The 24,751-nt window shown below is 52.9% G+C and overlaps 4 protein-coding genes across 4 annotated transcripts in view; 2 read left to right on the top strand and 2 right to left on the bottom strand.

Moving 5' to 3' along the window:
- P2RX5 (purinergic receptor P2X 5) overlaps positions 1 to 5,616 on the top strand; it is a gene marked incomplete at its 3' end in the record, with an annotated part of 17,650 nt that extends 12,034 nt beyond the window's left edge. Inside the window, exons 7-12 of the mRNA XM_006167624.2 lie at positions 95 to 230; positions 993 to 1,126; positions 1,568 to 1,661; positions 1,777 to 1,842; positions 4,699 to 4,781; positions 5,559 to 5,616. Coding sequence (XP_006167686.1) covers positions 95 to 230; positions 993 to 1,126; positions 1,568 to 1,661; positions 1,777 to 1,842; positions 4,699 to 4,781; positions 5,559 to 5,616 — 571 coding nt within the window. The remainder of the gene's footprint in view (positions 1 to 94; positions 231 to 992; positions 1,127 to 1,567; positions 1,662 to 1,776; positions 1,843 to 4,698; positions 4,782 to 5,558) is intronic.
- A 7,969-nt stretch (positions 5,617 to 13,585) lies between these two features.
- On the bottom strand, positions 13,586 to 14,494 carry EMC6 (ER membrane protein complex subunit 6). The gene is made up of 2 exons (XM_006167593.3): positions 14,347 to 14,494; positions 13,586 to 14,154 (listed from the first exon to the last, which is right to left on the bottom strand). Exon 2 carries the CDS (start codon positions 14,103 to 14,105, stop codon positions 13,773 to 13,775), a length of 333 nt encoding a protein of 110 aa, XP_006167655.1. The 5' UTR covers positions 14,106 to 14,154; positions 14,347 to 14,494; the 3' UTR covers positions 13,586 to 13,772.
- Positions 14,495 to 14,594: 100 nt separating this feature from the next.
- TAX1BP3 (Tax1 binding protein 3) lies at positions 14,595 to 19,493 on the top strand. The gene is made up of 4 exons (XM_006167592.3): positions 14,595 to 14,761; positions 17,674 to 17,793; positions 18,153 to 18,230; positions 18,523 to 19,493. The coding sequence occupies exons 1-4, from the start codon at positions 14,723 to 14,725 to the stop codon at positions 18,658 to 18,660; spliced, it is 375 nt and encodes a 124-aa protein (XP_006167654.1). The 5' UTR covers positions 14,595 to 14,722; the 3' UTR covers positions 18,661 to 19,493.
- A 1,006-nt stretch (positions 19,494 to 20,499) lies between these two features.
- The window catches only part of CTNS (cystinosin, lysosomal cystine transporter), a gene marked incomplete in the record, with an annotated part of 20,635 nt that continues 16,383 nt past the window's right edge, over positions 20,500 to 24,751 (bottom strand). Inside the window, 4 exon segments of the mRNA XM_014583840.2 lie at positions 20,500 to 21,443; positions 21,805 to 21,919; positions 22,160 to 22,277; positions 23,674 to 23,844. Coding sequence (XP_014439326.1) covers positions 21,326 to 21,443; positions 21,805 to 21,919; positions 22,160 to 22,277; positions 23,674 to 23,844 — 522 coding nt within the window.

The following is a 24,751-nucleotide window of genomic DNA, read 5'->3' as shown; positions in this document are numbered from 1 at the left end:
GGTGGGAGGGGCCTTGCGACCCCTGGGCCAAGCCTGAGAACAGAGAGTCTCACCCTCCTTTCCCCACTGTTCACGGTCTCCGGTCTCCGCCCAGGAGCAATGTGCCCAATGTCAAGGACAAACAGTTCCTGAAATCCTGTCGCTTTAGCCCCAAGAACAACTGCCCCGTCTTCCGCCTGGGGTCGGTGGTCCGCTGGGCAGGGAGCAGCTTCCAGGACATAGCCGTAGAGGTGGGTGGCCCACGAAGCCCTCCCTGGGGGCCTGGGTGCACAGTGGGTGTGTGTGGAGGGGGACCTTTGGGTGGGCTGCGAAGTCTCTCGCCTCCAGGGACTCACTGTTTCAGCATTAGCTGTGACAGAGGGACAGAGTCAGCACTCAGAGCGCGGGGTGGGGTGTGGGGGGCCTTCAGTGGGGACAGCCCGGCGCTGCTGCACAGCTCATGGTTCTGGGGCATCTGCCGGGATGGAGCTGGAAGGAGCCACCAGCACGTCCTGCTGGGGTGTGAAGCGCCTGCCATAGAAAGTGCTCACTCTGGGCAGTTCCTTCTCTCCTGAAGAGTGAGCGGAGGGGAAACTCTGTTCTTTGCATAGCTGACCACGTGTCCAGGTCTGGAGACCTCCCCAGGTACACCAGACACCCGCACGACCCCCCACCCCTGATCTGGGGCTGGCTGAGGCCGGGGGTAGATCAGTGTTGAGACCCTGTTAAGGGTCTTTCTCCTTTCTGTCTTTATCGCTGTGGTTCATGGAAGAGATAACTTAAACTTAAAAAAAAAAAAAAAAAAAGAGAGAGAGAGAGAGAGCGCCTGGGCAGCGCAGCGCAGTGTTCTCAGCCCCCGCTAGAGCGGCGCTAGCACCTCCAGGACGCGCGGGCCAGCAGCGCCTCTCGCTGGCGCGCAGGCGCCTTAGCACGTCCTCTGTCCGCGCAGCTCTGTGGCTTTTCGACCCATCTCCAGAAAGCTCTGTGCACCGACCTGTCTCTCTCTCATGAAGGGCGGTGTGATAGGAATTCAAATCGAATGGAACTGTGATCTTGATAAAGCCGCCTCCGTGTGCACGCCGCAGTATTCTTTTAGCCGTCTGGACAATAGAATGGTAAAGTCGGTCTCCTCCGGGTACAATTTCAGGTAATTGCCACCTTGCATTTCTGACCACATCTCGTGTCCTTCCCTGGGTACCAGCATCATCGTACCCCTTCCTGGGGTGAGTGGCAGAGCAGGAGTGCAGGGAGAGCTGTGGATGCCAGCAGAGGGACTAGGGACAGCCACGTGCAGGTCTCAGGGAAGAGAGCCTGCTCTGCCTCGCTCTCGCCGTAGGGCCGGGCTTGGCTTCTCCACTGGGAGGATTCCGTCAGTGATTCAGTGGCCCAGAGCACAGTGGGAAAGCCCTTGCCCCATGGGGAGTGCCTGGCAGAGCTTTGGCTCAGTGAGCAGGTCTACAGCCTCTCCTGGGGCTGCCGACAGTCAGGGTCTTGGGAACGCTTGTAAGTCCTAGGAGCAGCCTGGTCTGTGCTGCCAAAGGCAGGAAGCGCCCAGGCAGGCTGAGGCGTCCTCTGATCCTCTCTCCAGGTTTGCCAAATATTACCGAGATGCAGCTGGGGTGGAGTTCCGCACCCTGATCAAGGCCTATGGGATTCGATTCGATGTGATAGTGAACGGCAAGGTGTGTGGGTGGTTCTCCCATCCTGAGCTGGGAGGGGTGGGGCCAGGGGTGTTGGGAGAAGGGACTCCCTCTGTCCACCGGGTCTCTCTCACCCCGCCTCGTCTGTGTCTTGCAGGCAGGGAAGTTCAGCATCATTCCCACCATCATCAATGTGGGCTCCGGGCTGGCGCTCATGGGTGTTGTGAGTACTTCTCTCCCTCCCCGCTTCCTGCTTCCTGATCTGGTGGCAGCGCCAGCAGGGATAGGGTAGTCACTGCCCAGGAGGACTGTGGCCCAATACCCCAGAAGGAAGTGGGCAAAAGGCCTTCCTACAAGTTCACACCTACCTGCTGCCCTCAGAGAGGCACCTGCCCAGCTCTGCTCTGTGTTGGTCTCAGCCATGTGTGGGCTGGCCTTTGTCTGAGCTCCTAGGTCAGCCTCTGGACTTCTAAAGTCTCTTCTCCATTTCTGCTAAGAGAGAGCGGGGTTAGGCCATCTATAGGATTTCTCATCCTTGGCACGATTGGCATCCGGGGCCCAATGTGTTGTGGGGCTGTCCTGTGTGGGATGTTTAAAGGGCAGCCAGGCCTCTGCCCACTGGATACTAGTGCCTCCCCCCAGTCACAGTGACCAAAAATGCCTCCTGGGGAGCAAAGGCCACCCCAGCCGAGGACTCCTGGACTGAAAGGATGAGAGGTTGGGGAGACAGCCTGGTAATCCTTCCTTGCATGTGGCTCTGCAGCTGGGCGGAGCGGGCTCCCAGGAGAGGAAGCGCTGGCTGGAGGGCAGGAAGAGCCTTCCTTTACATCTCTGTAATGCCCCTCTGTCTTTCTGGAAATTTTAAAAATACATGGCAGTCTTCAGTGCGTACCTTGTGCCCAAGTCCTTCTCCACGCTTCACTCATAACTGCCTGGACAGCCAAAACAGCCCCACTGGGGATTCCACCAGGACCCAAGATTGACTTTTTTTTTTTTTTTTTTTTTTTTTTTCCAGAGAGCACTTATGTTCGTGGAGGGAGGGAGAGAAATAAATCACACCTTATGGGATGATTATTCCACAATCCTTTCTCTTCCATGTATCCTCCTTTTGGGATTTTGGGCAAACATGCACACATACTCAGTGTTTAGCAGCTGGGTCTGGGACTCGAACCTGTAGTTGGGCATGTGGGCTCCAGCTGCCTTAACCATCAGGTCACTAACTGGCCCTAAGGTTGACCTTTTGAGAGAGGTGCTTGCCTTTAAGGCTGGCTGAGTAGCCTAGTGGTTAAGAGAGCTGGATTCTACATGACTACAGTTCAGATTCCAGCAACTTGAAAAATAATGCTGGGTACGTGCGTGTGCGCGTTCCCCCAAATTCCAACAGGATGGAGAAATGGAGAAGAGACTGTGGTGTGGCCATGCCCCACTGGAGGTTCTTTCTCCTTTTCCTTCTCTCTGTGTCTCTCTCTGGGAAGAACCTGTGATCTTTAGCAATTAAAAAAAAGAGAGCAGTTTGCCCTCGGCCATTACTTTCTTATGAAATGAATGAAAAGGAAACAGAGCTGCTGGAGGTCCTTCCAGTGAAATGGCAGTAATGGTGCAGGAAAAGATGCTGGTAGGGGGTAATCTCTACGGAGCAAGGTATTGATAAATAACATTTCCGGCATCTGGGGGGAAATTGTGCAGGGCCGAGGATCAGAAGACTAGGTCCACTGTTGGCTTTTCCTTCAGCCCCGCCTCCACCCTCTTCCTCTTTTAGGAGCCTCGCCCCTGGTCCCATGCTATGGGTGGAGGCGCCCTCTGGTGGAGAAGATAGGCATGTACACCACCTGCTCTGGTCTGAAACCCGAGTCCAGTGTGAGCAGATAGCTCCGCCCTGGTCATCTCCTTGACCACTGCTGCAGTGTCCTTGATTAGGTTCAGACCCCCTACCCGTCCATCTCACCCTAACTGCCAGAGGGATCTTTCTAAAATGCCCATGATCCTGGCAGTAGTGCCTGCCCTGACCTAAATGTTTAGGACCAGGGCCTCGAATTCTAAGCTTGCCAGCCTGGTCCCCATCCACCTCTTCAGAAGTGTCTCTCACTCTTCCCCACCAGCCCTGTAGCATTGCCCAGGCATGGCAAGCTTGTTCCTCCTCTGTATTGTCCTTACCTTTTTTGCCTTGCGGAAACTCCTATTCCACCCTCAAGACTCAGGCTAGAAATCCTTCTCCAGGCTGTATTCTCTCTGCTCTGCTCCTCTGCCCTATACAGACTTGTCACTCTGTGTCATAATTTGCATGTGTATTTCCTGCACTGGAGGAGTCCCCAGAGGGGCTCAGAGTCCATATCCTTCCTACAGCTGTGCCCACCCTGACATGCAGTGGGTGCTCCACAGACATGTGTGGGAGGGGTGGTTGGATGGGGGTCAGGGTAGGGATCAGGTGGGACTGCAGGCTAACTTCGGCTCCACCATGGGCCAACTTTTGTGACCTGGCACAAGGGTCCATCACCTTTTTTTAAAGAATTATTTATTTACTCTAATTTATCATTATTATTATTTTGTAATTTGCTACAGGGTATGCACACTCACCAGAGAGATGTAAGGAAAGTGAGAAAGCAAGTCACCAGGTCTGGGACTTGAGCCGGTCAGCCATGTGGGAGTCTAGTCTCAACCACACCACCTGCTCCCCAACTTCCCTTTTTTAAATGGCTGGAGGGCATGTGCCCTCACCAGAGACAGAGAGGGAGAGAGAAGGTGAAAGCACCCCTAAAGGGGGCGTCGTCATGCCACAATTTCTTCTCCTCCATCTCTCTATCCTAGGGTGACTGGGGCATGCAGACACACCTCTGAAAAACAGCCACTGGGACTGGGACTCAAACCATGCAGTCGGCCATGTAGGATCTGGCTCTAACCACTAGATCATGGGGCCCGCTAAGCATGCTTTTTTCTGAGCCCAGTTACCTTATCTATTAAATAGGGACAATGATGTCTCCCTCACAGTTTATGGCAGGGTCAAATGCAATGAAGGGCATCGGGTGGCTGGGCACTCTCCAGAAGTCTAGGATTCTGAGTCAGGGACCCCAACTCTTTGCAGGGGAGTTTCTTCTGTGACCTGATGCTCATCTATTTCATCAAAAAGCGCGAGTTTTATCGTAACAAGAAGTTCGAGGAAGTGAGGTCAGTGCTGCTTCCCCCCCTGCAGCCCCTGCCTGGCTTAGAACCTTGACTGTGGTGTGATCTTGGCGTCTGGGGTGTGGTGGCAGGGGCTGGAGAGCTAGGTCAGGTACGTGCTCTGCAGAACTGATTTGACTTGACATAGCCTGCAGAAGAGGCCACCACAGGCCACATGCAGGGGGCCTGGCTTACAGGCCCTGCCACTGTCTCACTGTGTGATTTTGGACAGGTCCCAGGCTTCCTTGGGCCTCAGTTCCTCTATCTAGGAGCTGAGACAGTTTACTTATAGTGCCTCCCAGCCCTTACGTTCCAGGATTCAACTTGGTGGTCCTGGAGGGCTGGAATTGAGAGAAGCTGGGGTGATAGGGAAGGAGAAAACAGATCCCCCTCCCCCCAATGATAGGATCCTCTTTGCAGGGTCTCTCAGGCTGTGGGCAAGGTGGTGTGTGTGTTCGGAGAAGTAGAACAGTATGGATGGGGAATCCTGGTGTCTGTAGTGGACATGATGGGGGAGAACTTTCTGGGGGAGCTAGGATGAGACTAGGACTTGGGATAGGCACCTAGGTGCTCCCTTGGCTCCACCACAACCCGACTGAGCCCAGCTGCAGCCTGAACCCTCAGCCCTGGGTTCTAGGCTGTGCCCTGGGCCCCAACTACAAAATCCAGCCCAGATCGAGCTGCTCAGGAGCCAGGGTGATAGCACAGAGGGCCAGCGGATTTTAGTCTCCAGGTGAGGTGCCCTGCAGGACCATCCAGGTCAACAGATTGTGTTCTGCTCAGGGTCAAAGAGAGCAGGGACCTGGAGGCCAAAGACAAGGACGAGGAGGAGGAGGAGGACAAGGACTTCTTGCTTTCTGTCTCTCTGTCTCTCTCTGTCTGGCGAGTGCACATGCCCTATAGCAAAAACCTCTCCAAAATTAAAAAAAAAAATTATCTATGAGGACCAGCATATGGTGTAATGATTACATTGCTGGACTCACACATAGTTGACCAAGATTTGCTAGTCCTAGACCCTGCAGCTTAAAACTCATGATGGGTGCATGTGAATGCATGCTCATAATCCCGAGAGGAGAATGGAGAAGGGATTGTAATGTGGCCATCCTCCCGGGGTGGGGGGTGGGGGAGGGTGATTTCTAGCTTTCTGTCTCTCTGTCTCTCTGGGGAGTGCATGCACACTATAGAAAAATCTCTGTTAAAAAAATAAAAGTTATCTGTGAAGAGCTGGTTTTCAGGCATTCATACTTATAAAATTTAATCATGATTTAGTTTGCAAAAATCAAACTTTGTGCTGTTCTTATTAATACTGAGCCAAGTTTCATAGTTTGCCATTATAATTTTCTCAGGAGGAAAAGAGTTGTCTTTTAGTTAGTTTAGTTTAGTTCTGGTTAGTATTTGTTTAGTTCCTATGAAGGACTTAAGTATCTTTTTAATCTTTCTCAACATTCCAGCAAAATAAATAGACATCATAACCATAGGAAGAGAGTAGAGAGTTGGGGCCAAAAATCCCTTGCTTATATGTAGTAGTTGGCCTGGGGGATGGGATAATATCTTCATATCCCACAGAAAAGATTGGGAATGTCAAATCTGAGCAAAGCCTGTAAATTCATAGCACTTTTTTTTTTTTTTAAGAAGTTTTTGCTATAGGGCACGTGCGCTCACTAGACAGACAGAGATGGAGAGACAGAAAGTGAGAAATCACCCCCCAGGGGGGATGGTCACGCCACAGTCCCTTCTCCTCCATTCTCTTCTCGGGATCTTGGGCACGCATGCACACACGCCCGGCGTGAGTTTTAAGCCACCGGGTCCAGGACACAAACTGCAGTCGACTACATGGGAGTCCAGCGACATAGCCATTACGCAAACTGCTGGTCCCTGGGATGGCCTTTTCTCCAGCCCAACTTCTCTTCCTTGCTGACTCATGGGTTGGCAGCCTCAGCTGGAGATGGGCCCACCAGGGAGGGAGAGAAAGAAAGCCTGGGGGGATGCAGCAGCTGGGTGAAGGAGCAGTGGAGGCTGGGAATCCAGCAGGGCGAAGTACAGAGCTCTCTGCAATGACTGGCAGTTCCCAAGTGCTCAGCTGAACTCCATACCCTGTAAGGGAAGAATGGCCACCTGGCTTGTCTTAGCCCAACACCTTATGGCTGTGGGAGGCTCCTGCTGCCACCCCAGCAGTTGCAGTTTACTGCTGGGTGCTCTGGAGGCCACCGCCTGAACATCTACACGGCTTGCTGCAGCCAGGGACCCCTCTGAATGCTCTGCTGCCTGCAGGGCTGCCAGCCAGGCTGCCCTGTGGCCCCACCCTCAGGGATCCTGATGACCTCTGCCCTCTGTGTGACCCCTCCTGCCCACACACAGGTCTGGCCACCTGGGGAAGGAAACCACCAGTGAACAGCAGCTGCAGATCCCATAGACAGTGGAGTTGTGGCCAGAGGTGTTGGCTGAGAGCAGATTCCGTGAAGACTTTGGGGCCAGAACCACCCACAGCTCTGAACTGGCATCCTGGGACCTGATGGGACTTCCAGGCACAGCCATCTCTCCTGCACGTGGGGATCTTGCTGCAGCTCTGTGTTGTGTATGAAGGGGAGCCTCCCAGTGCCAAAGTGGATCTGATCTAGAAGAGATGGCCGCAAAGTAGGCGCCCAGTGAGGAGGTCAGGTTGGGGGCCTGAGCAGTACTAGAGAGTTTCGATTTTTTCCGAGAACTTGGTTGGACATTCATTTGCTCATCCATACAGTAACCATTTATGCATGCTGTGTGCTGGGCCCTAACCAAGAGACACTTATATGAGACGCTGACCTGGCCCTCAGGGAATAGGGGCACATGTGTAGCCCCTCCAGAGACATCATAGCCAGGTCCAGCCACTCTGGCCTTAGCTGAGACTTTCACGAATCTCTGTAAAGAATGATGGTTGCTCAGAAGAAGCCCTTGGATGCTGTCTAAGGGGATGTGGGGCCTTGTCCCCAGAGATAAGGTTTGAAGGTAGCCAAGGAAGCAACCAGGAAATGACTGGACCAGTCAGGAGGCAGCTGGTTCCTAAGGGGAGAGGCCAACTCTGAGCCTGTTAGGTAAGACAGGGAGGGGAGGCAGAGAGGCCTCTGCTCCTTTCTGACTCCTAGCCTCCAGAAGCTCTACTGGCCCAGATGGAAGACATGTCTGCCTGTGTGGTTTGTGGGGCCAGGAGTCCATGCCTGGCTTCCCTTCGTGGCTTAGAGGCCTGGCCTGAAGTGCTAAGATGAAGGGTAGTTAAGGAGGCCCTCACTCCCCTCTCCCCTGCCCCACCTTTCTTACCCACCTTGCACAACTCTCTTGCCTGGAACCTGGCTACTCAAGGTGGGTCCCATAGACTAGCCTCATCAGGGTCATCTGGGATCCTGGTTGAAGTGTTGTCTCAGGCCCTTTCCTCATCCTACAAAATCAGAATCTGCTCTTCCATGAGGTTCCCAGGCCATGTGCGTGACATTAACGTGTGAGAAGCCCTGATCCTGAGGGGAAGGAAAGGCCAGCTCTGGTGGACAGTGCCAGTTCTAGGTCAGACTTAACAAACGAGCTATCTTGAGACTGAGAGGATCCTTCCTCCCCCACACCTCCAGCCTGAAAGCAGCATCATGCTCAATTTATTTAAATTAAAATATTTTGACTAGGTAATACTTACATGATTTGAAACGTAAAAGGTAGAAAAGAATAATGAGAAGTATTTCTCCCACCCCAGTACTCCCGAGGCAACTGGTGTTACCAATTCCTAGAGGCTTCCTATGTCGCTGAGAACCCACTTGGTCACGTGAGTTCTCACTCAGGAATGAACTGTTTCTGGTATTACCTCGTAAGACCGAGTCTCCTCTGACAAGAAATACACTGACATGTTGGACTGGGAAGCCAGCTAGCTCACTTCTCCCTATCCTTGCAATGCGAGGATCTCCGTGTACACCAAGGTGAGAAAACTCCAGCTCACTGCTCACTGTGGTCTGAGTGGACCTGCAGGAGACCCCAAGTGCTTCCTGGGCTCCTTGGGCACCAGGGGGTGTGTTCTTTGGAAGCTCATGGGGAGGGGCAGTGAGCATCCTCCATGGGCCTTTGAAGAGGGTCCTTGTAAGGGGCCTGGCAGTTCTCCAGTGAGGCTGCCATTGGCACAGAAGGGCATGGTGCCCAGAACAGAAGGAAGTAGTCCCCTCGCTTTGAGTTGTTTGGCAACAGGTCTGCAAGCCCAACCTGCTCTTGAATAGAAAGTGAAATACCTAGGTGATTAGACGTTTCATGTTCTCGCTAAAGCAAACCGTTGGGTTTTATAATCTAGTATATTACTCTTATGGTTGGGAGGGAGTAAGAAGAGCAAGGGTCAAGACTGCTTAGGGTTTAGTCCAGTTTCTTTTAACCTGATTTGAGAATGACGTGGCAGCAGCCATATAACTTGGGGACAGTTGTACAGTCTGTCTTGTATTGGAACAAAATGTCTTCCTGCGGTTATTCAGTCAGTAAATATTTATAGAGTGCTGTGATGTGCCAGGTGTTGGACTACATTGCCCATAATACCATGGTGAGCAGCATGGACAGTCCCTGCCCTCCAGTGCCTCCAGTCTTGTGGGGAACTGAGTCTTAAGTGATCTTGGCTATCATCACAGATTGAATAGAGTGTGAGTTTCTAACTAGAATTAAGCCTGTGGAGATTCCCCAAGGAAGGGACACATGGGCTGAAATCTGAAAGGTTAGGGTGCCTAACTAGGTGAGGGGGAAAGTATTCCAGGTAAGGGAACCACATGTATAAAGACATGCTTTGACATAGGAAGGAGCAGCTGAGAAACTGGATGAAGGCACTATGACTAGAATGGATTCTGTTTTTTTTTTTTAATTTTTTTCACCAGGTTGCTTTTCTTTAGTTGCAAGCGTTGCCCATTAGACTTTACTACCTGGGAGGACTTAACCTAATTGTTTCAGGGACAGCAAACTTTCCAGGGGACCTCCCTACTGCATACCAAGGACCTGTGCTCAGAAAAGCCAATGATCCCATTACAGCTTCTGGACAGTTACACTTTGCCAGTTTTTCTGTTCTCCATCTTTTATTCTGCATAATGTGGTATGAGTGGAGGGCTCATTAGTCTTACAAAAACTGGCTTTTATCTATTTGTACATGTATATTTTAAGTTTATTCATCCTTTTTGAGAGAAAGCACCCTCAGGCCAGCTGAGGTAGTGTGCCTGGATTCCCATGGGAAAGTCCTCGGTTTCCATCTGGAGACCCCCCTTCCTACGCACACCAGGCATCTGTGGGCATGCCTGTGATCCAGGCTGGCTGAGGCTAGGGGTGGATTGCAGCATGAAGACCCAGCTGGAAGTGCCTGGCTCCCTCTCTCTCTCACAGAAAAAACAAACAAGACACAGCACCCCTGACAGGATCCTAAAGCCAGAACTCACTGGAAATCCACCCCACCCTCACTCAGCCTGAGGTGATGGGCTCATATGCGCCCGACATGCTTGGGGAGTCTCTGGATAGGGATCTGCACCCTTCCACGTGGTCTGCTTCATGGAACATTTTATTACTGCACCACTGTTGCACCACTTTTAAGTGGGGAGAGATGGAGGAACTTGAGCTCCTTTCAGATATGGGAAAGTCCCTTTCTTTTTGGTCACTGGTTGCCTCACTGGGAAGATTAAGTGTGCCAGCCTCTCAAGAGCTCCTTTCCATTCAACTATTCCAGGATCATATGAATTGTATATGCTTATGTTCAGACCCTAGCCCATCCACTTAGTCTTTTCCAAGCGATCGCGTTTTCTCATGCCTTTGGGAGACCATTGACGCTGGCCACTGGAAAATTTGTATCTTGGGTGCTATCAATGTGATATGGGGACCAGCCATCAAAGAGCCAAATATTCTCCATTCCTGAGGCTGGGGTCATCAGGACTGACCAATCACAGCTGCCTTTTTTACCCCCACCCCTCATGAGCTCTTCCTTTCTTAGCTAACTGCCACAACGGGAAACCAGTTGTAAAGGGGGAGTATGACTTCCTCTAGGTGTCTGAGCCCCTCAGATGGTTCCACTGTTGGTTCTCTAAATCACTCCACTTGGAATGGCATCTTGTATGTCTGGAACTGGGTTCCACTGGGCTCCAACCACCACCCCTTCCCATCACCCCCAGTTTAAGTAATGCAAAGTGACTTTCCTCACCACACTCTCTGGAGGATCCAGGACTGTTTTCCAAAAGACAACAACTGTCTACTAGCTGTTTCTCCATAGGCCAGTACACAGAATTAAAGGGGGTAGGACTGCAGACATTTTCTGGGACTGCCCAAATATATATTCCATGATACTTTTATTTGGCTATAAAACAATAAAAGGTATCAATTTTAAATGTGTCCTAATTTTCTTCCATTTGTCTTTGGGTTTTCCTGTGTTTGAGAGGAAAATGTAAGGAGAAGGCAAGACCAAGAGACAGACACAAGAAACAATTAGTAAGCAATATATTCCATTTCTCATTATCTTGCAAAAAATTCAAGTGAAAAGTATGGAAACTCTTTAAATGAGCAAACATTAGCATTAAAAAGTTGGAAAAATATATATACATATATATATATATGTGAAACAAGAAATGGAAAATTGTTGGTAACATGTATGATTAAGCCACTATGCAGTATATTCTGGGTGGGAAGTCACATTTTGTATGTTGTAATGATGCTCAGTGAATGAATGTAAAATAAATTAATAAAAAAATTAAAAAGTTGGAAGGCACTGATAAAACTGGTAGTTTTCATTTAACAAATATACTCTGATAAAACTATGGAAGATATTTGAAATCAAGTTTTTACCCTCTGTCTTACGAATTTATAAAATGATAAAATGTGAGGACATTCATCTTAATACTTTCTATGAAAGTGAACATTTCAAACTTATTGTGGGCTGGCCTCAGAGTACATAGAGCTGGATCTCACATGGCTGTGGTTTGAATACTGGCCCTGGTGTCTTGAAGAAAAAACACCCCTAGTGTGTATATATGTGTATCTTGATGGGAATGAGCAGTGGAAGAGATTGAGGTGTGGCCACTCCCCCTTGGGGGGTACTCTCTCTGGCAAGTGCATGTACCCTCAGGCAATATAAATATATATATATATATGGAAATGGTTAACTAAATCAGCTCACTTATTTCTCTCTCATCTCCTACCAGCAAGACCCCCTTTGCTTCCTCCTTCCTCTCTGTATTAGGAATGAGTCCTTCCTACCTACTCAGAGAAGTCCTCGAGAGTACTGAAGTATGCAAACCATAAATGTGAGGCTTTTTAGTGAGGAGAAAAAGGGCTCACTGAGAGGAAGGCAAAGCTGTATCCTCATCTTCTTCTTGGCTTCATATGCGAGCATGTGGTCCTGAATCCAAAATGCATTCAAGTCTGGGTCCTAGATCCACTTCCATTATTGGCCAGGGGGCAGCTATGGTTTATAAAAGAAAAAGGACTTGGGTTTAAGCTCTCAAATCCTCTCTTGAACCCTTTATGAGAAAAATCCAAATGGAAATCATATTGCTCCCAACTACAACTTCCAAAGGCTTTCCCCAATTGCTCTATGATCAAGGCTAGACTCCCCACCATGGCCCTCCATAGATCTGGTCTAGACCTACCTCATGGTCTCATCTTTTACTCTCCAGGTACAGGCCACACTTCTCCCTGCCCAATGGCCCTCACACATGCTCTTTCCTATATATCCTTTTCTCTACACTTCATTTGGCTGTTATTTAACCTTGGATTTCAGATGAAATGCTATTTCCTCAAAGAAGGCTTCCCTGAGTCCTTCCCCTTAACTTGGGCTAGGTTTGGGGTTTCTATTTACTCTCTTCATAGCATTTGCCATTAATTTAAATATTTATTAGAAAATTGTCATCCCTATTAGACTATAAATTCCATAAACAATGTGCTCACCATTATAACTCCAATGCAGCATTTCTCAATTAAACAAATGCATTTTACTCTAAAATAACCCTCCTGACAAGGAAAGATCACAGATTATGTTTACACCCTAAACAAGCCAAAAGTCTAGTTTAAATGTCCAATTTGTTTAATCTTCACTACCCGTATTTCCAATCCCCCCAAAAAATGAATATTTTTTTCTCTGCTATAAAGATAGCTGTTTCTAGGACAAATGAAACTGCAAAGACACCATACCTGGAAGTCAGCAAGAGAGAATGCTGTGCATGTGCAGTCAGTCAATGCAGTTAGGACAAATTAAGAGACCTGCACTTGAATCCTGGCTCTGCCTCTTCCTAGCTGTGCCTCCTCTGGCAGAAGTATTTAACCTGATCCTCAGGTTCCTCATCAACAGATTGATATAAAAACATCAAGGGCCAGCAAGCGGTGTAATGGTTAAGGTGCTGGATTCCCACATGGCCGACTATAGTTCAAGGACCTGGCAGCTTAAAAATTACACTAGGGGTGTGTGTGTGTGTGCATGCCCAAAATCCCAGAAGGAGGGACTGTGGCATGACCATGATTTCTCACTTGCCCTCTCAAGCATACATACCTTATGACAAAAACCTGGGGGGAAAAAACCACAAAAAACTAAAAACAATACCGTATGTTGTCTGTCAGAATGAAATGAGATAATGAGTGTAGAAAGTACAAGGCACAAGGCCTGGGAATGAATATTAACTCTTACTCATTCTTAGGATAACAAGTTCTCTCCTTATTTAGGCCCTAGAGCCTCTCTGGATGGCCTATGTATAAATGCAAGAGGTTTCAGAGAGTGAAAGCCCAGTCCCAGCTCCAGGAGTCCAATCTTGGCAATTTTGCACCCATCACAGTCTATGCATTAAGGTAGGAAAGAACTCCACAAGGTGTCTCACGCTTCATTTAATCTGAAGAATATTACAGGCTCTCCGTCTTCAGATATAAATTATTTATAACGTTACAGAACAAGCAGCGAATTCAACATTTTAAAAACTAAGTAAGTCTACACGGCGTTAATTTCTGGCAACAGTCCTCCCAATCTGGTTTTTTAAAAAAGTCACCCCTGCCCCCATTTCAGTAGACGTGCACCATGCCATAGAGAAATGTCCAGAACAGGACGTAGGTGAAGAGGCCTCCAATGAGGCCTCCCGTGAAGAGAGGTCTTCGTGATTTGAAGTATTTGTTCCACCTCCTTCCTGCCTTGAGGATTAGGAGCAGGGAGAGCAGGATGGAGGCAAGCAGGTAGAAGATGAAGCCGTAGAGGCCGGTGAGGCCGAGGATGCCGGCCGTGGCCCCCGACAGCGCTGACACTGAGGTCCGGCAGTAATCCAGGACCGCGGCGTTGCCCCGCACAGCAGCCTCGCTGATGAAAGGCGGCCCTTCCCGCTTGGCCACCACCGCGGCCATCGCACCCGGCGGGACTCAGCCTCTAGCCTTCTCGTGGAACAACGCGGAGCTGCGGAGAAAACTAAGTTACAAGTAGCGCCCGGAACTGGCGAGTTGAGTTCTCGCCGCCCCCTCCCCCCGGAGGCTTCCGAGACCTGGCACCACTCCTGGGTCTCGGACTTCCCAAAGACGCCGAGAAGGCGAAGGCTCGGGGCGGGGGCGGCAGCACACTTGCATCCCCCAGCCAGACTTGCCCCGTTACCTGGAGTACAGCGGCGGACCCGGTCACTTGGCGTTTTCTCAGACAGGCAGCGGTAGACATTCCCGCGACGCCATCTTGCGCTGGAGGCTGCCGGGAGGGCCTGGACTGCACATGCGCCCAGGCCCTGCCCCGCCTTCCCGCGCCTGCGCCCTGGGCGCCAAGGGCACGAACCCACTTCTGCCTGCTTTTCTAAGCACGCACCCGGAGTTCTAAAAGCCCAATAGCGCTCCGACCGGTGATTGGCTGGCGGTTTGTTGACTATTCATGAGGGGGCGGGCCGAGCAGGGCTGCCTTTGTTAACCAGAGAGGGCGCGGCCGCGGGGATTCTGGCAGCGGACTGCACCCAGCCTCAGTCGGTTACCAGATTGGGGTCGAGATGTCCTACATCCCGGGCCAGCCGGTCACCGCCGTGGTGGTGAGTGCACTCGCGCGGGCTCCTTCCCGTCTCGGCTTCCCATTTCGCAGAGCGGTAAACTGAGACCCAGACGGGTTGACAGAGCAGCGAACCGGGGACTCCTGTAAACTGGCGACCAGGGCTTCGGTCTTCGCTCTGCTGCCGCGGGGCCAGACCTTCCGCCAGCCACAAAACAGAGATGGCTGTGACCCAAGAGCTTCCCCTCCTCGGTGGAATCGCCGCAGCGGTAGATTCTTGCCAGCTACCACCGGGAGGACGCGGGAGAAGTGCTTCGGCTTGTGGGTGTCTGGAAAAGCGCCCCCTTCTCGGGCCTCCGTGTCCCCAGCTGGGCAGCCGCGGGGGGGAAGGGGGGGCGGGTGCCGGCCCCGACGTCCATGAATCGCGGCCTCTGGAATGAGGAAGTGCTTCCTCCGCTTCAGCCGGCGCCGCCACCCGATGGAGGGAGATCGAGGGGTGGGGCTGACCTGAGCCTGCCTTTGCTTAGCCCCTTCCCATTTCCCGTCCAGCCTTGTCCCTCGGACCCACCCTCCGCGTCCAAAGTGATTATCGTAAAACTGGCTTTACCCTTCTCTGAACTTTCTCTGGACCTCCAGGCCGTCGGGGAAAGTCCAGGCTCACGATCAGGCACTAGAGACCCGAGGAGACCCTGTAGGATCAGCCCAGGCCTCTGGCTTGTTTTGGGTACCTGGTGTTAATAGAGTAGGCAAAAAAGAGGCGGGGAGGCTGGGACATTAGACTGAGACGCCCTTGCACAGCTGGATGGGGTCTAGAGGCCATCCCGATAGCCAAGGTAGGAGGAACACTTGAGTCCCAGAAAGGTCTGGACGCCAGTCTCCCATCTAGCTCCCCAGAGGCTTCAGAGAGAAAGCAAAAATGCCTGGCAGACAGGCAGTGAGTAGCCCTGGAGCCATCAGACTGGCTGTACTCTCTCAAATGGGTGTACCAGAGGGCAGTCAGGCAGGCGCTGCAGGCAAGGAAACCACTCACTGATAAGGGTGGCACCTGGGGGTGAGCATACAGCACTCTCTCAGGCCCTGGCTAGGTCGGAGCATTGCTAGACCAGCTGACAGCTGTCCTAAGCTTCACCCTGCCTGCAACAGCCTGGCATTTCCAGATCCCTAGCTGCCCTAGAGAGAACGGGCCAGGTCTGCCCCTCAGCTGGAGTAAAGGGGGTGCAGAGCCACAGGAAGTTTGCTGTCTGACCTCACCCAGCAAGTCTAACAGGGCCATGTCTCCCAGCCCCAGGGCCTGAATTCTCTTCTGACCTGGAGGTAGATGCAAAGGTGTTAGATCGGAGGAGCCATGTTGCCTGTACCTCAGGTGGCATGCTTCCTGCTGCCACTCCCTCATGTCATGGCTGGCTCCACAGCCTTCCTAAAAGGGCCTTCCTCAAAGCTGTAGGACCATGACCCCCCAATACCAGAGCAGGCCTGAGCATGGTAAGTGGGGCTGGTCTCCCTCCCAACCCTCTTTTTTAACTATGAGAGCGGGACAGAGAGAGAGGTGATTTAGACAGGGTCTGGTCATGCTGTGACATCCCCCCACCCCCTGCCTCCCAGCTAGCTAGGGTTATAGGTGCAGGCTGTTGTGCCCTGCATGTTTAGGCTGGTCCAGGAACCAAACTCTTGTCCCCCTGCATGCAGTGACACCTGAGGCTGAGCCTGGCCTCTCTTCTTGTCTTGGATAGGGATAAAGTGTGTGTGTGGGGTGTTTCTCTCCAGTCCCTATCCTCTCCCATGTTGTGGTTATTTTAAGACTATTCAAACCATTTTGGCCTCTCCTCTGAACTCTGGCTCCATAAACCCATTTGCCTTCTGGACACCTGTCTGGTGGCTCTTGGAACTCTAACTCAACCTGCTCGTTTTCCTCTGGCTGCCCATCTGAATGGTTTCTGGGCATCCATCAATTTCCAGGTAGCTCATGTCCCTTGACCTCCACCTCTATGAGACATCCATCCCCCTATTGACCACCTGAGTGGTCATTCTGGTATCAAACCTGACCATGCCTTGCCAGAGTCCCCAATTCCAGCGGGTTCAAGATTAAGGTCAGATGGCTAAACTAACCATCCCTTAAGGTTTGGTGCAAACCTCCCCTCCTTTGTGAGCCTTCTCAGGTCCAGATCAAATCACCTTCTTTCTAAATTTTTCTTCTTATTATTAAAACTCTCTGCTTTTGGGGTGATCAGGTCTGACTGGATCTGGTGACGGGAGGCTACTTGCTGAGGGATTTATAATGAGCCTGGCACAGTTGGTGGACACAGCCCCCCAAAAGCGTGGTGGGAAAGCCCTGAATACTCCTGTCACCTACACAAGAGTGGGGTCTGGGGCATAGCAAGGTCCTCCTCCTCCTATCTGGAGGGCCTGCATCCCACAGCCTCATCTTCTGGCCTCATGTCACCTCCCAGTTCCACATCCTGCACGTACACTCGAGTCTCATAATGTGTCCACAGGTTCTTCCCACCTTTGCTCTAATTCCCATGGCCAGGAAGCCTTTCCTCCTTTCTGTGCAAGTCTGAATGTCTCTGCTTTTCCCAGGCACCTCCTGTCTTGTCCTTGTCAGGGCTGGCTCAGCAGTGTGAGTTGCCTCAGCAAGGTGGCTGACCCCTTTCCCTAGGGACAGGGGCCTTCCACCCACAGCAGCCAGCAGCGGGCCAAGAGGGGCTTAGAGTACATGGCTAAGGCTGGTGCTGAGATGAACAGGGTAGAGGGGAGAGGTTGAGGGCAGAGGGCTGTGTGCGTGGCCTAATGTGGCCTCTAGGCTGGTAGCCAGTAGGATTCCTGCAGAGGACCCTGGGCCCCACCCCATTGGCATGGTTCTGAGCTGGCCCAGTAGCCTGAGGCTCCTGCTGGGACACAGACCAGATTCATTCTCCACCCTCCTCCTACCTTCAACTTGCTTTTTTTCTTTGCCAGCAAAGAGTTGAAATTCACAAGCTGCGTCAAGGTGAGAACTTGATCCTGGGCTTCAGCATTGGAGGTGGAATTGATCAGGATCCCTCCCAGAATCCCTTCTCAGAAGATAAGACAGACAAGGTGAGGGAGTCTGGGGGCCTGGGAATCTGCATGGGGTACAGAGGCCTGAGGTGGGAGGGTGTCTGCTTCCTAGGGCTGCATGGAAGGAGCAAACATCCTGTCTTTCAGACAGTCCTAAGAAGGTGCAAGAAAGGATCTGGTGGGAATAAATAAGGGTAGGGCTGGGAGGGGTGGGGCACTAGGTGGAAAGTGAGCAGTCCTAGGAAGACGTCCTCTGCCCCCGTACCAGCCATGCGTGGTAGAGGGAGGCTGGCACTGGGGCAGGACAGCTGGCAGTATGCATGCCATACTGGGCCCTGTTCTGTGATGTGGGGCCAGCACTGTGACCATGGGGCTTGATCTGTGCTACCTCTTTCCAGGGCATTTATGTCACCCGGGTGTCTGAAGGAGGCCCTGCTGAAATCGCTGGGCTGCAGATTGGAGACAAGATCATGCAGGTAAAATGTATCCCAAGGAAGGTTTGGGACAGAGGGGCCGAAGTTGTTGGGGGTGGGGGCTGCCCCTGCCTCCCAGCCAGAAGGTACTCACCGAAGTCACTCTGGAACCCATGCTGGGATTGCTCCCAAAGAAAGCTGGCTGGCTGCTGCGTGCTGTGGCTATGGTGCTTGGCATCCCCAGTTTGGGAATATCAGCATGGGGACCTTCTTGGGTGACCCAGACCCCCTGAAGCCCTGCTTCCAGATTCAGAGGGCAGGTACTGAGGTGGGCTGTGTTCTCTCTTTGGGCCAGGTGAACGGCTGGGACATGACCATGGTCACACACGACCAGGCCCGGAAGCGACTCACCAAGCGATCGGAGGAGGTGGTGCGCCTGCTGGTGACGCGGCAGTCACTGCAGAAGGCCGTGCAGCAGTCCATGCTGTCCTAGCAACCTGCAGGGTCCCCAACTCGTGCCCGCCGCCTCTTTGTACAGTGACACACTTCCACACGCTGTCCGCCCCTCATCCTGGCTTCTGCTAAGTTCTGGGCCTGAGCTTGGAAGGGCAACAGCTGATCCCAGTCTTCCTTCCCCTCCCACCCAGGCCTAAGGTTCTGGGTCCAGCTCTCTCCCTTGGACACTAAGGATCAGAAGGGCCTGGAGCTAAGTGGTGGCCAGTCTGCAGGGACTACAGTGTAGTCCCCAGACCTGCTGCCCGGCCACAGCAGTGCCTGGGTGAGCAGGAGGCACCACTTCCTGAGAGCTGCCAAAGCTGGGACATGCCAGTGTGGGGGCTTTCCTGCTTTGCCCTGGCTGCAGGGTTTGGCCCTGCCCTCATGCCAACTCTGCAGTGTCTGTCCCCATGCCTTTCCAACTGCACTGCCCAGAGCGGGACTGGACCCACACACTGCCAGAGGCACCACTGTCTGGATGGAAGCTGGGCAGACTCCCTGTTCACCCCACTCCCCTGAGGGGTGCTGGCCTCCCCAGGGTTTGCCTGCTTACAGGATTTAGACAAGTTCGAGGCTGATGCTTCCGGGCAGCTCTCAGGATTGCCATTTCCTTCTATGCCTGTGGATTTAACTTTTGTATTTTTTTAATCACAACTTTGATACAAAGCATTTTTATCTTACTATTTGGAGATGCCAATTCTACTTTTGAATTTAGCTTACTAATTCACATCTGGGAACTGCTCTTAGTGAACGAATGACCCCTACTTTGGTTACAGTGGAAATGGGGCAATACCATGCTCCTCCACTCCCAATAAATGACGCTGGAATTTACAAGGGATCTTTGTTGAGGCATGGGGTAGAGAATTTGGGGGTGGATCAGATGGAGCGAGAGCTCTGGTTTTCAGGATGGCTGACCTGTCTTTGCTGATCTGGGACAAAGCTCAATCATGCCTAGGCCCGCCTGCCTGAAGTCTGCAGTTGACAGAGCTTGGACACCTCAGTGAACACACTGTGCTTGGCAAAGGCCATATCTGTGGGAGCATCTGGCAGCATCGTCACTGCATGGGGCAGGGAGTCTGGGGGTCCTGGGTGTCAGTGGGGAGTTCCTAGGTGCCCCTAGCTCCCCTCGTGTAACCTATTCTCAACCCTACCTGGAAGGGATCTCCTGCATACCTTAGGGGAAAACTAACTCCTAAGACACGTAGAAGCACTCAGCATATCACAGCCAAGGTCACAAACCCACGTTTCTGGGCGAGCTCGTGGCAGTGGCAGAGCTGAGAGTCTCTGGCCCTCTGCCTTCCAGCTCTGAGGTGTTCTCAGGCCTAGACCCACCTAGCATTGCCAGATCAGACCCTTACAGACAAGCTGAGAATCTGAACTCTCCCACTTCTGCAGTGTGGCCCCTACCATGCTTCTGCAGGTCACAGGGCTGTGGTTTTGGTCTGACTGCAGTCTCTGCCGAAGGGAACAAGACCTTCAATTCCTTTTTGTGTTACAACTGGATAGAGGCAGAATCTGGAGAGTAAGACTGCCCCCCTACTACCCAGCTCTCAGTCATAGCACCCCCTTCAAATCACATCTGTAGCCTGAGGAGCACACCTTGGTAATGGCAAAAACACAGTACCTGTCAGACCTACCTGGCCCTGGCTGGCAGGCGTCTTCTACTACCCAAGAGGGTTCTCTGTGATGTGTGGGGTCAGCACGCAGCCACCTTGCATCAGGAACTTCACAACCCTACCGTTTCCTTACACGACGAGGTGAGCCAGGTCGGCTCCCTAAGCCCCAAGTTCTGACAGCCAGTACCCTGCCTTCTGCATCTAGTAAACACTCAAGAATGTGCAGAAAGGAAAACGAGTCAGGTTTTAATTAAGGTCACAGGCCCCTCCTGTGGATCTTGTCAAGAGTCAGAGTGGATTGACACATGTGAGGCATGGACAAGGCACACCCTCAGACCCCCACCCGCCTCCTGAGGGGCAACAGAGGGGCTGGGAGGGAGGTTTGAGATCAGGGCTGGACCTGTGAGAACTGCATGAGGTGGTCTCAGGTTCTCACCTGAGGCTCCTGAACAGCCAAAAAGTTGGTGAGTCTTGGGTAGGGGGTCTGGGAAAAGTGAGGGAAGGGGTGGGGGGGTCTGTCCTCCCCTCCAGGGGAGCTACTCTCACCAAGCGGCAGGCCTAACAGGCCTGTAAGGCACAGCTGGTAGAGAGAGAATGAGTGTGTGTGTGTGTCCTACACTCCCGATGCTGGGTAAGGAGCAGTGGGTGTGGTCTGACTGTGGGAGAGTGAGGTAGGAACGAGGGCAGAACACAGTAAGCTACTTCCAACACATCCCTCCAGAAAAGCTGAAAGGAGTTAGTGTGATACTCTGTGGTAACATCCAGAGGGCACTGGGCATGGGTCTGGTTCAGAACCAATCGGCTGGGCACTCCAGGGCTCAGGAATGCTTTTTCACCAGACTTTGGCCTGGGTGCTTGTTACTGCAGTCATGGAAGGCGAGTTACCCAGAATAGATGTCAGGAATGTGGCCTTCAGAGAAGGACCCCCAGGCCTAACCCCTCCGCCACTAGCGCCAGCACCTCCAAGTCGGTCAGCCACCCAGCTGGCTGCCTGGTCTCCGGGAACATAGCATCGGCCAAACGCCCTTGGCTCTCCCAGCTGCAAGGTCAGCCCTTCAAGCTGCTCCCAGAAACACTGGTTGTTTGGGGGAAGGCCTTCGGCTGCAAGCTCAGCGCCCAGTCCTGCCTGAGACGGCTGCCAGAACCTGTGTATGCTGCCTGAGGCCTTAAAGAAAAGAGAGACGGTGGCATCAAGATGCAGGAGGGCCAGATGCCTGGCCAGTGAGGCCTGGAAGGAGCAAGACCTCTACGGAGGCTGGGAGGGGCCGCCAGAGGTCAGGCTTGTAGTTGCAACAGTCAGGTGTCTGTCCCAGAGGGAGGTTCCTCCCTGGCTTGGAGGGGCCTGGACAGAGGCAGGTTGGTTGGAGTTTAAGGCATCTGGCGCTGAAGAAGAGGGCGCTTCTGGCGGCACACTGGGCCAGCCCTGAATGCCAGACGGCTCCCCTGGCCTTCGCAGGGTGGAGCCTTCCCCACCAGGCACAGGCCCAAGCTGTTTAGTCCCTGGCTGCTAGTTCAGCTGGTCGTACCCTGGTTTCTTTCCATACAAACAGAAGTGCTGGATAAAGAAGACGATGTCGAAGAAGATGGAGAAGATGCCGAGTCCAAACTTGGTTGGGTCTCCGAAGATCAACGTCCACTGGTCTGTTAACGGCCAGAGGGGACAGAATCTGGTTTTAGGCTGGCAGCTCCTGAGCATATGGGGCTGTGGGGATACGGGGGAGTAGTCCTCATCTGCCCAGAAAACCACAAATCCTCCAGCTGCAGAGGCCCCTAGCCAGTTTTTCTTGGGGCGGGGTGTGGGGGGTGCTGGCTTGGATTCCCAGCCTGCAGGGCTGAGGGGCAGGGGCATCCTGGTGGGTGAGCAGCACGCTGGCGACTCACCGTTGTTGTAGGACAGAAGGAACATCTGGAGGAGGCTGAAGCTGCCCCCTGTGAAGTCCAGGAGCACGTTGCCAATGCTCCAGCCCTCGGTGCTTTTGTAGTGAAAGTTCATGTACGCCTGCGCCAGACAGACAGGGAGACAGCAAGCAGTGAGGAGGCAAGACGGCTGCCTACGCGCCTTGTGACACTGCCACTGCGAACAAGAGTGGCTCTGATTCCTCCCACTCCTGTGCTTGGGCCTTGGCTCCAAGGAACACAGTGACCTTGGGTTCTGACCAGCCTCAGCCAAGGGAACAGTCTGGGTGGTCCTGGGGTCTCATCTGCATGCCAAGCCCCCTCCTCTGTTGCCTGTGCCTCATAACCACCCTGGAGAGAGGGCAGATGCTTCCTCCCACCTTCTCTGAGGACAAGGACAAGGCTTCCCAATGGACAAGGCTTATCTTGGTTTCCCAGCAACTTGGATTCTTCTCACTCCCAATGAAGATCCTCCCCAGATTCAGCCCAACTTCACACGCTTAATGTGGACTTAGAGTCAGGCTTCCGGGCCTGGAAACCCGGCTCTACCATTGGAGCTGTTACCCTGGGCAAGTTATAGAATTCGCCTAGACTCAGTTTCCCCATCTGTGGAGTGGGGTTAACTCCTGCCTCCACCATGGGTGGGCTGGAGTTGCTCAGCTTGGACTTCCTTGGTCTGGTGAGTGGGTCCTGCTTGGAGGTCCTCCCCCATCCTGCTGCCGGTGTCACACAGCCTTCTTCCAAAACCACAGGGGCTCTGGCTATCTCTGATGGGCGAGCACCCTTCTTACCACTGGGAGGGAGGGTCTTGGCCTCTTGGTGGTCTTCTCCCAGCCAGCCATCAGTCAGGCCTGTCTTGTCCCCTCCCGCCCTCTTCCAAGCTTGCTGCCACTTCTCTAATCCTGGCAATTCTGATCATCTCCAACTGGGGCTCCTGCCTCCCAGCTCTCCCAGCCCCAAGCCTTCCCACACTCAGAGACTGAGGCCCAACCTCCCTCCAGACCCTCCGTTACTTAGAAGCCTCCCAAGTCCCCTTGGACCTTCCTGCCTTCAACATTCTTGCCATTGCTTGGCAGTCAGGCTGGGCACTCTGCAGTGCTTCTGTGCAGGCTGCCCTGGCCTGGAGCCCCCCTCTCCTCCCTGGCCTACAGAACAAAGTACTCTCCCCCTTACGGGTCTAGCCCTGTTTCTTAGCCAAGACACCCTCCTTCCAGAGTTCCCAATGCTGCAGAAGCTGAAAAGGGGGCGAGGCCTTTTCATGACTAGAATTCTGCAGTCGGCAGCTCCTGCACACTTGACCTGGGAGACTGTCTGGACCTCTCTGGCTGTGGGGCGGGATGTGTTTGACGCCAGGCCCCCAGATCTCTACGTCCACTGAGGCTCTCCATGCTGTCTCCCTGCCTTGACAGAAGCTGCCCCCTGGGAGCAGGGCCCAGGCTCAGTACCTCTCACCTCTAGCCCACTGGCCACGTGAAAAGGCAGGAAGGCCCGGGAAGTACCTGTGGAAAATACTTGACCAGCGTGACTGCGAGCTTGATGTAGGAGAAGCAGAAGAGAAATTGCAGCCATGTGGTTGCCCCGACCGCTGCCACAATCATGGTGACGAAGACGAAGAGCCATGAGAGCACCAGGAAGCCGACAGCAGGCCAGGACAGACGCTGGCCGCCTCGCTGTGGGTGACACGGGGAAGGCAGGAGATGCACTTGGGGTCCACAGACTGCTACAAGGGCTCAGGAATGGGTGGTCGTGGACGGGGCAGGTTTAGAAAGGTGGCAGTGGGCTCACGGGGAGAATGTGGCGCAGCTCATGAGGAGGCCTGCTGGGGCTTATACCAGGCTTTTTATTTTTTTTTTCATTGTCAGAGGGTACATGTGCTTACCAGAGAGACACAGAGAAATAAAGAGAGAAAGCACCTCCACGGGGTGTGGTCACAAAACAATCCTTTCTCCTCCATTTCTCCACCCTGTTGAGATTTTGGGCATGCACGCCCACCCCACATGTTTTTCAAGCCTCCAGAGCCCGACTGCAGTTGGCCATGTAGAATCTGGCTCCGTTAACCGCTAGGCTATGGAGACAGCCCAACCACATAATTCTGCTCTCAGGGTTTCCTGTTCAGACCGCCTTGGGCTCCTGGGTCCGTTTTGTTCCCACTCTTCAGAGCTAGGAGCCTCTTGCAGCTCATTCAGAGGGAGTGAAGGGTGCTAGGGACACGAATCCTGACACTCTGGAGGCCCAGCACCTTGTCCCGTCCGGCATTGACATGTTCCATGCCCCAGCTGAAGGCTGATGAGCTCAGGTTGCCCCCCCGTCACTTCCTTCCCCCCAGCATGGCTCCCAAGTGGGCCTCCTTCCCTGAGCTTCACTGTGAAGGCCAAGAAAACCTAGAAGGTTTATAAGGGTAGAGCCAAGCAGCCGGATGGGCCTGTAGGGTGTGAAGGGAACTCCGAGGGAGGCGGCACAACCACAGGGGAGTGAGACCAAGGCTGCACGTCAGGGGTCTCCTGGCACAGCCGTAAAGGGTACCTTCCCTGCTGGGACACCCACGGCTCCCCCGCAACGATGCTGAGACCCGGGTCC

Source organism: Tupaia chinensis, unplaced genomic scaffold (assembly GCF_000334495.1).
Source record: "Tupaia chinensis unplaced genomic scaffold, TupChi_1.0 Scaffold144899_1, whole genome shotgun sequence".
NCBI classification, from domain to species: domain Eukaryota; kingdom Metazoa; phylum Chordata; class Mammalia; order Scandentia; family Tupaiidae; genus Tupaia; species Tupaia belangeri.
The sequence above is the reverse complement of the archived record's forward strand: the minus strand, read 5'-3'. Positions and strand labels throughout refer to the sequence as shown.

Bases quoted from the DNA above. Each gene is read 5' to 3' on its own strand.
- EMC6 (XM_006167593.3), bottom strand. From the start codon at position 14,105: ATGGCCGCGGTGGTGGCCAAGCGGGAAGGGCCGCCTTTCATCAGCGAG.
- TAX1BP3 (XM_006167592.3), top strand. From the start codon at position 14,723: ATGTCCTACATCCCGGGCCAGCCGGTCACCGCCGTGGTG. The intron at 14,762-17,673 runs GTGAGTGCACTC...TTTCTTTGCCAG, and splicing joins AGCCGGTCACCGCCGTGGTG to CAAAGAGTTGAAATTCACAA. The intron at 18,231-18,522 runs GTAAAATGTATC...TCTTTGGGCCAG, and splicing joins TTGGAGACAAGATCATGCAG to GTGAACGGCTGGGACATGAC.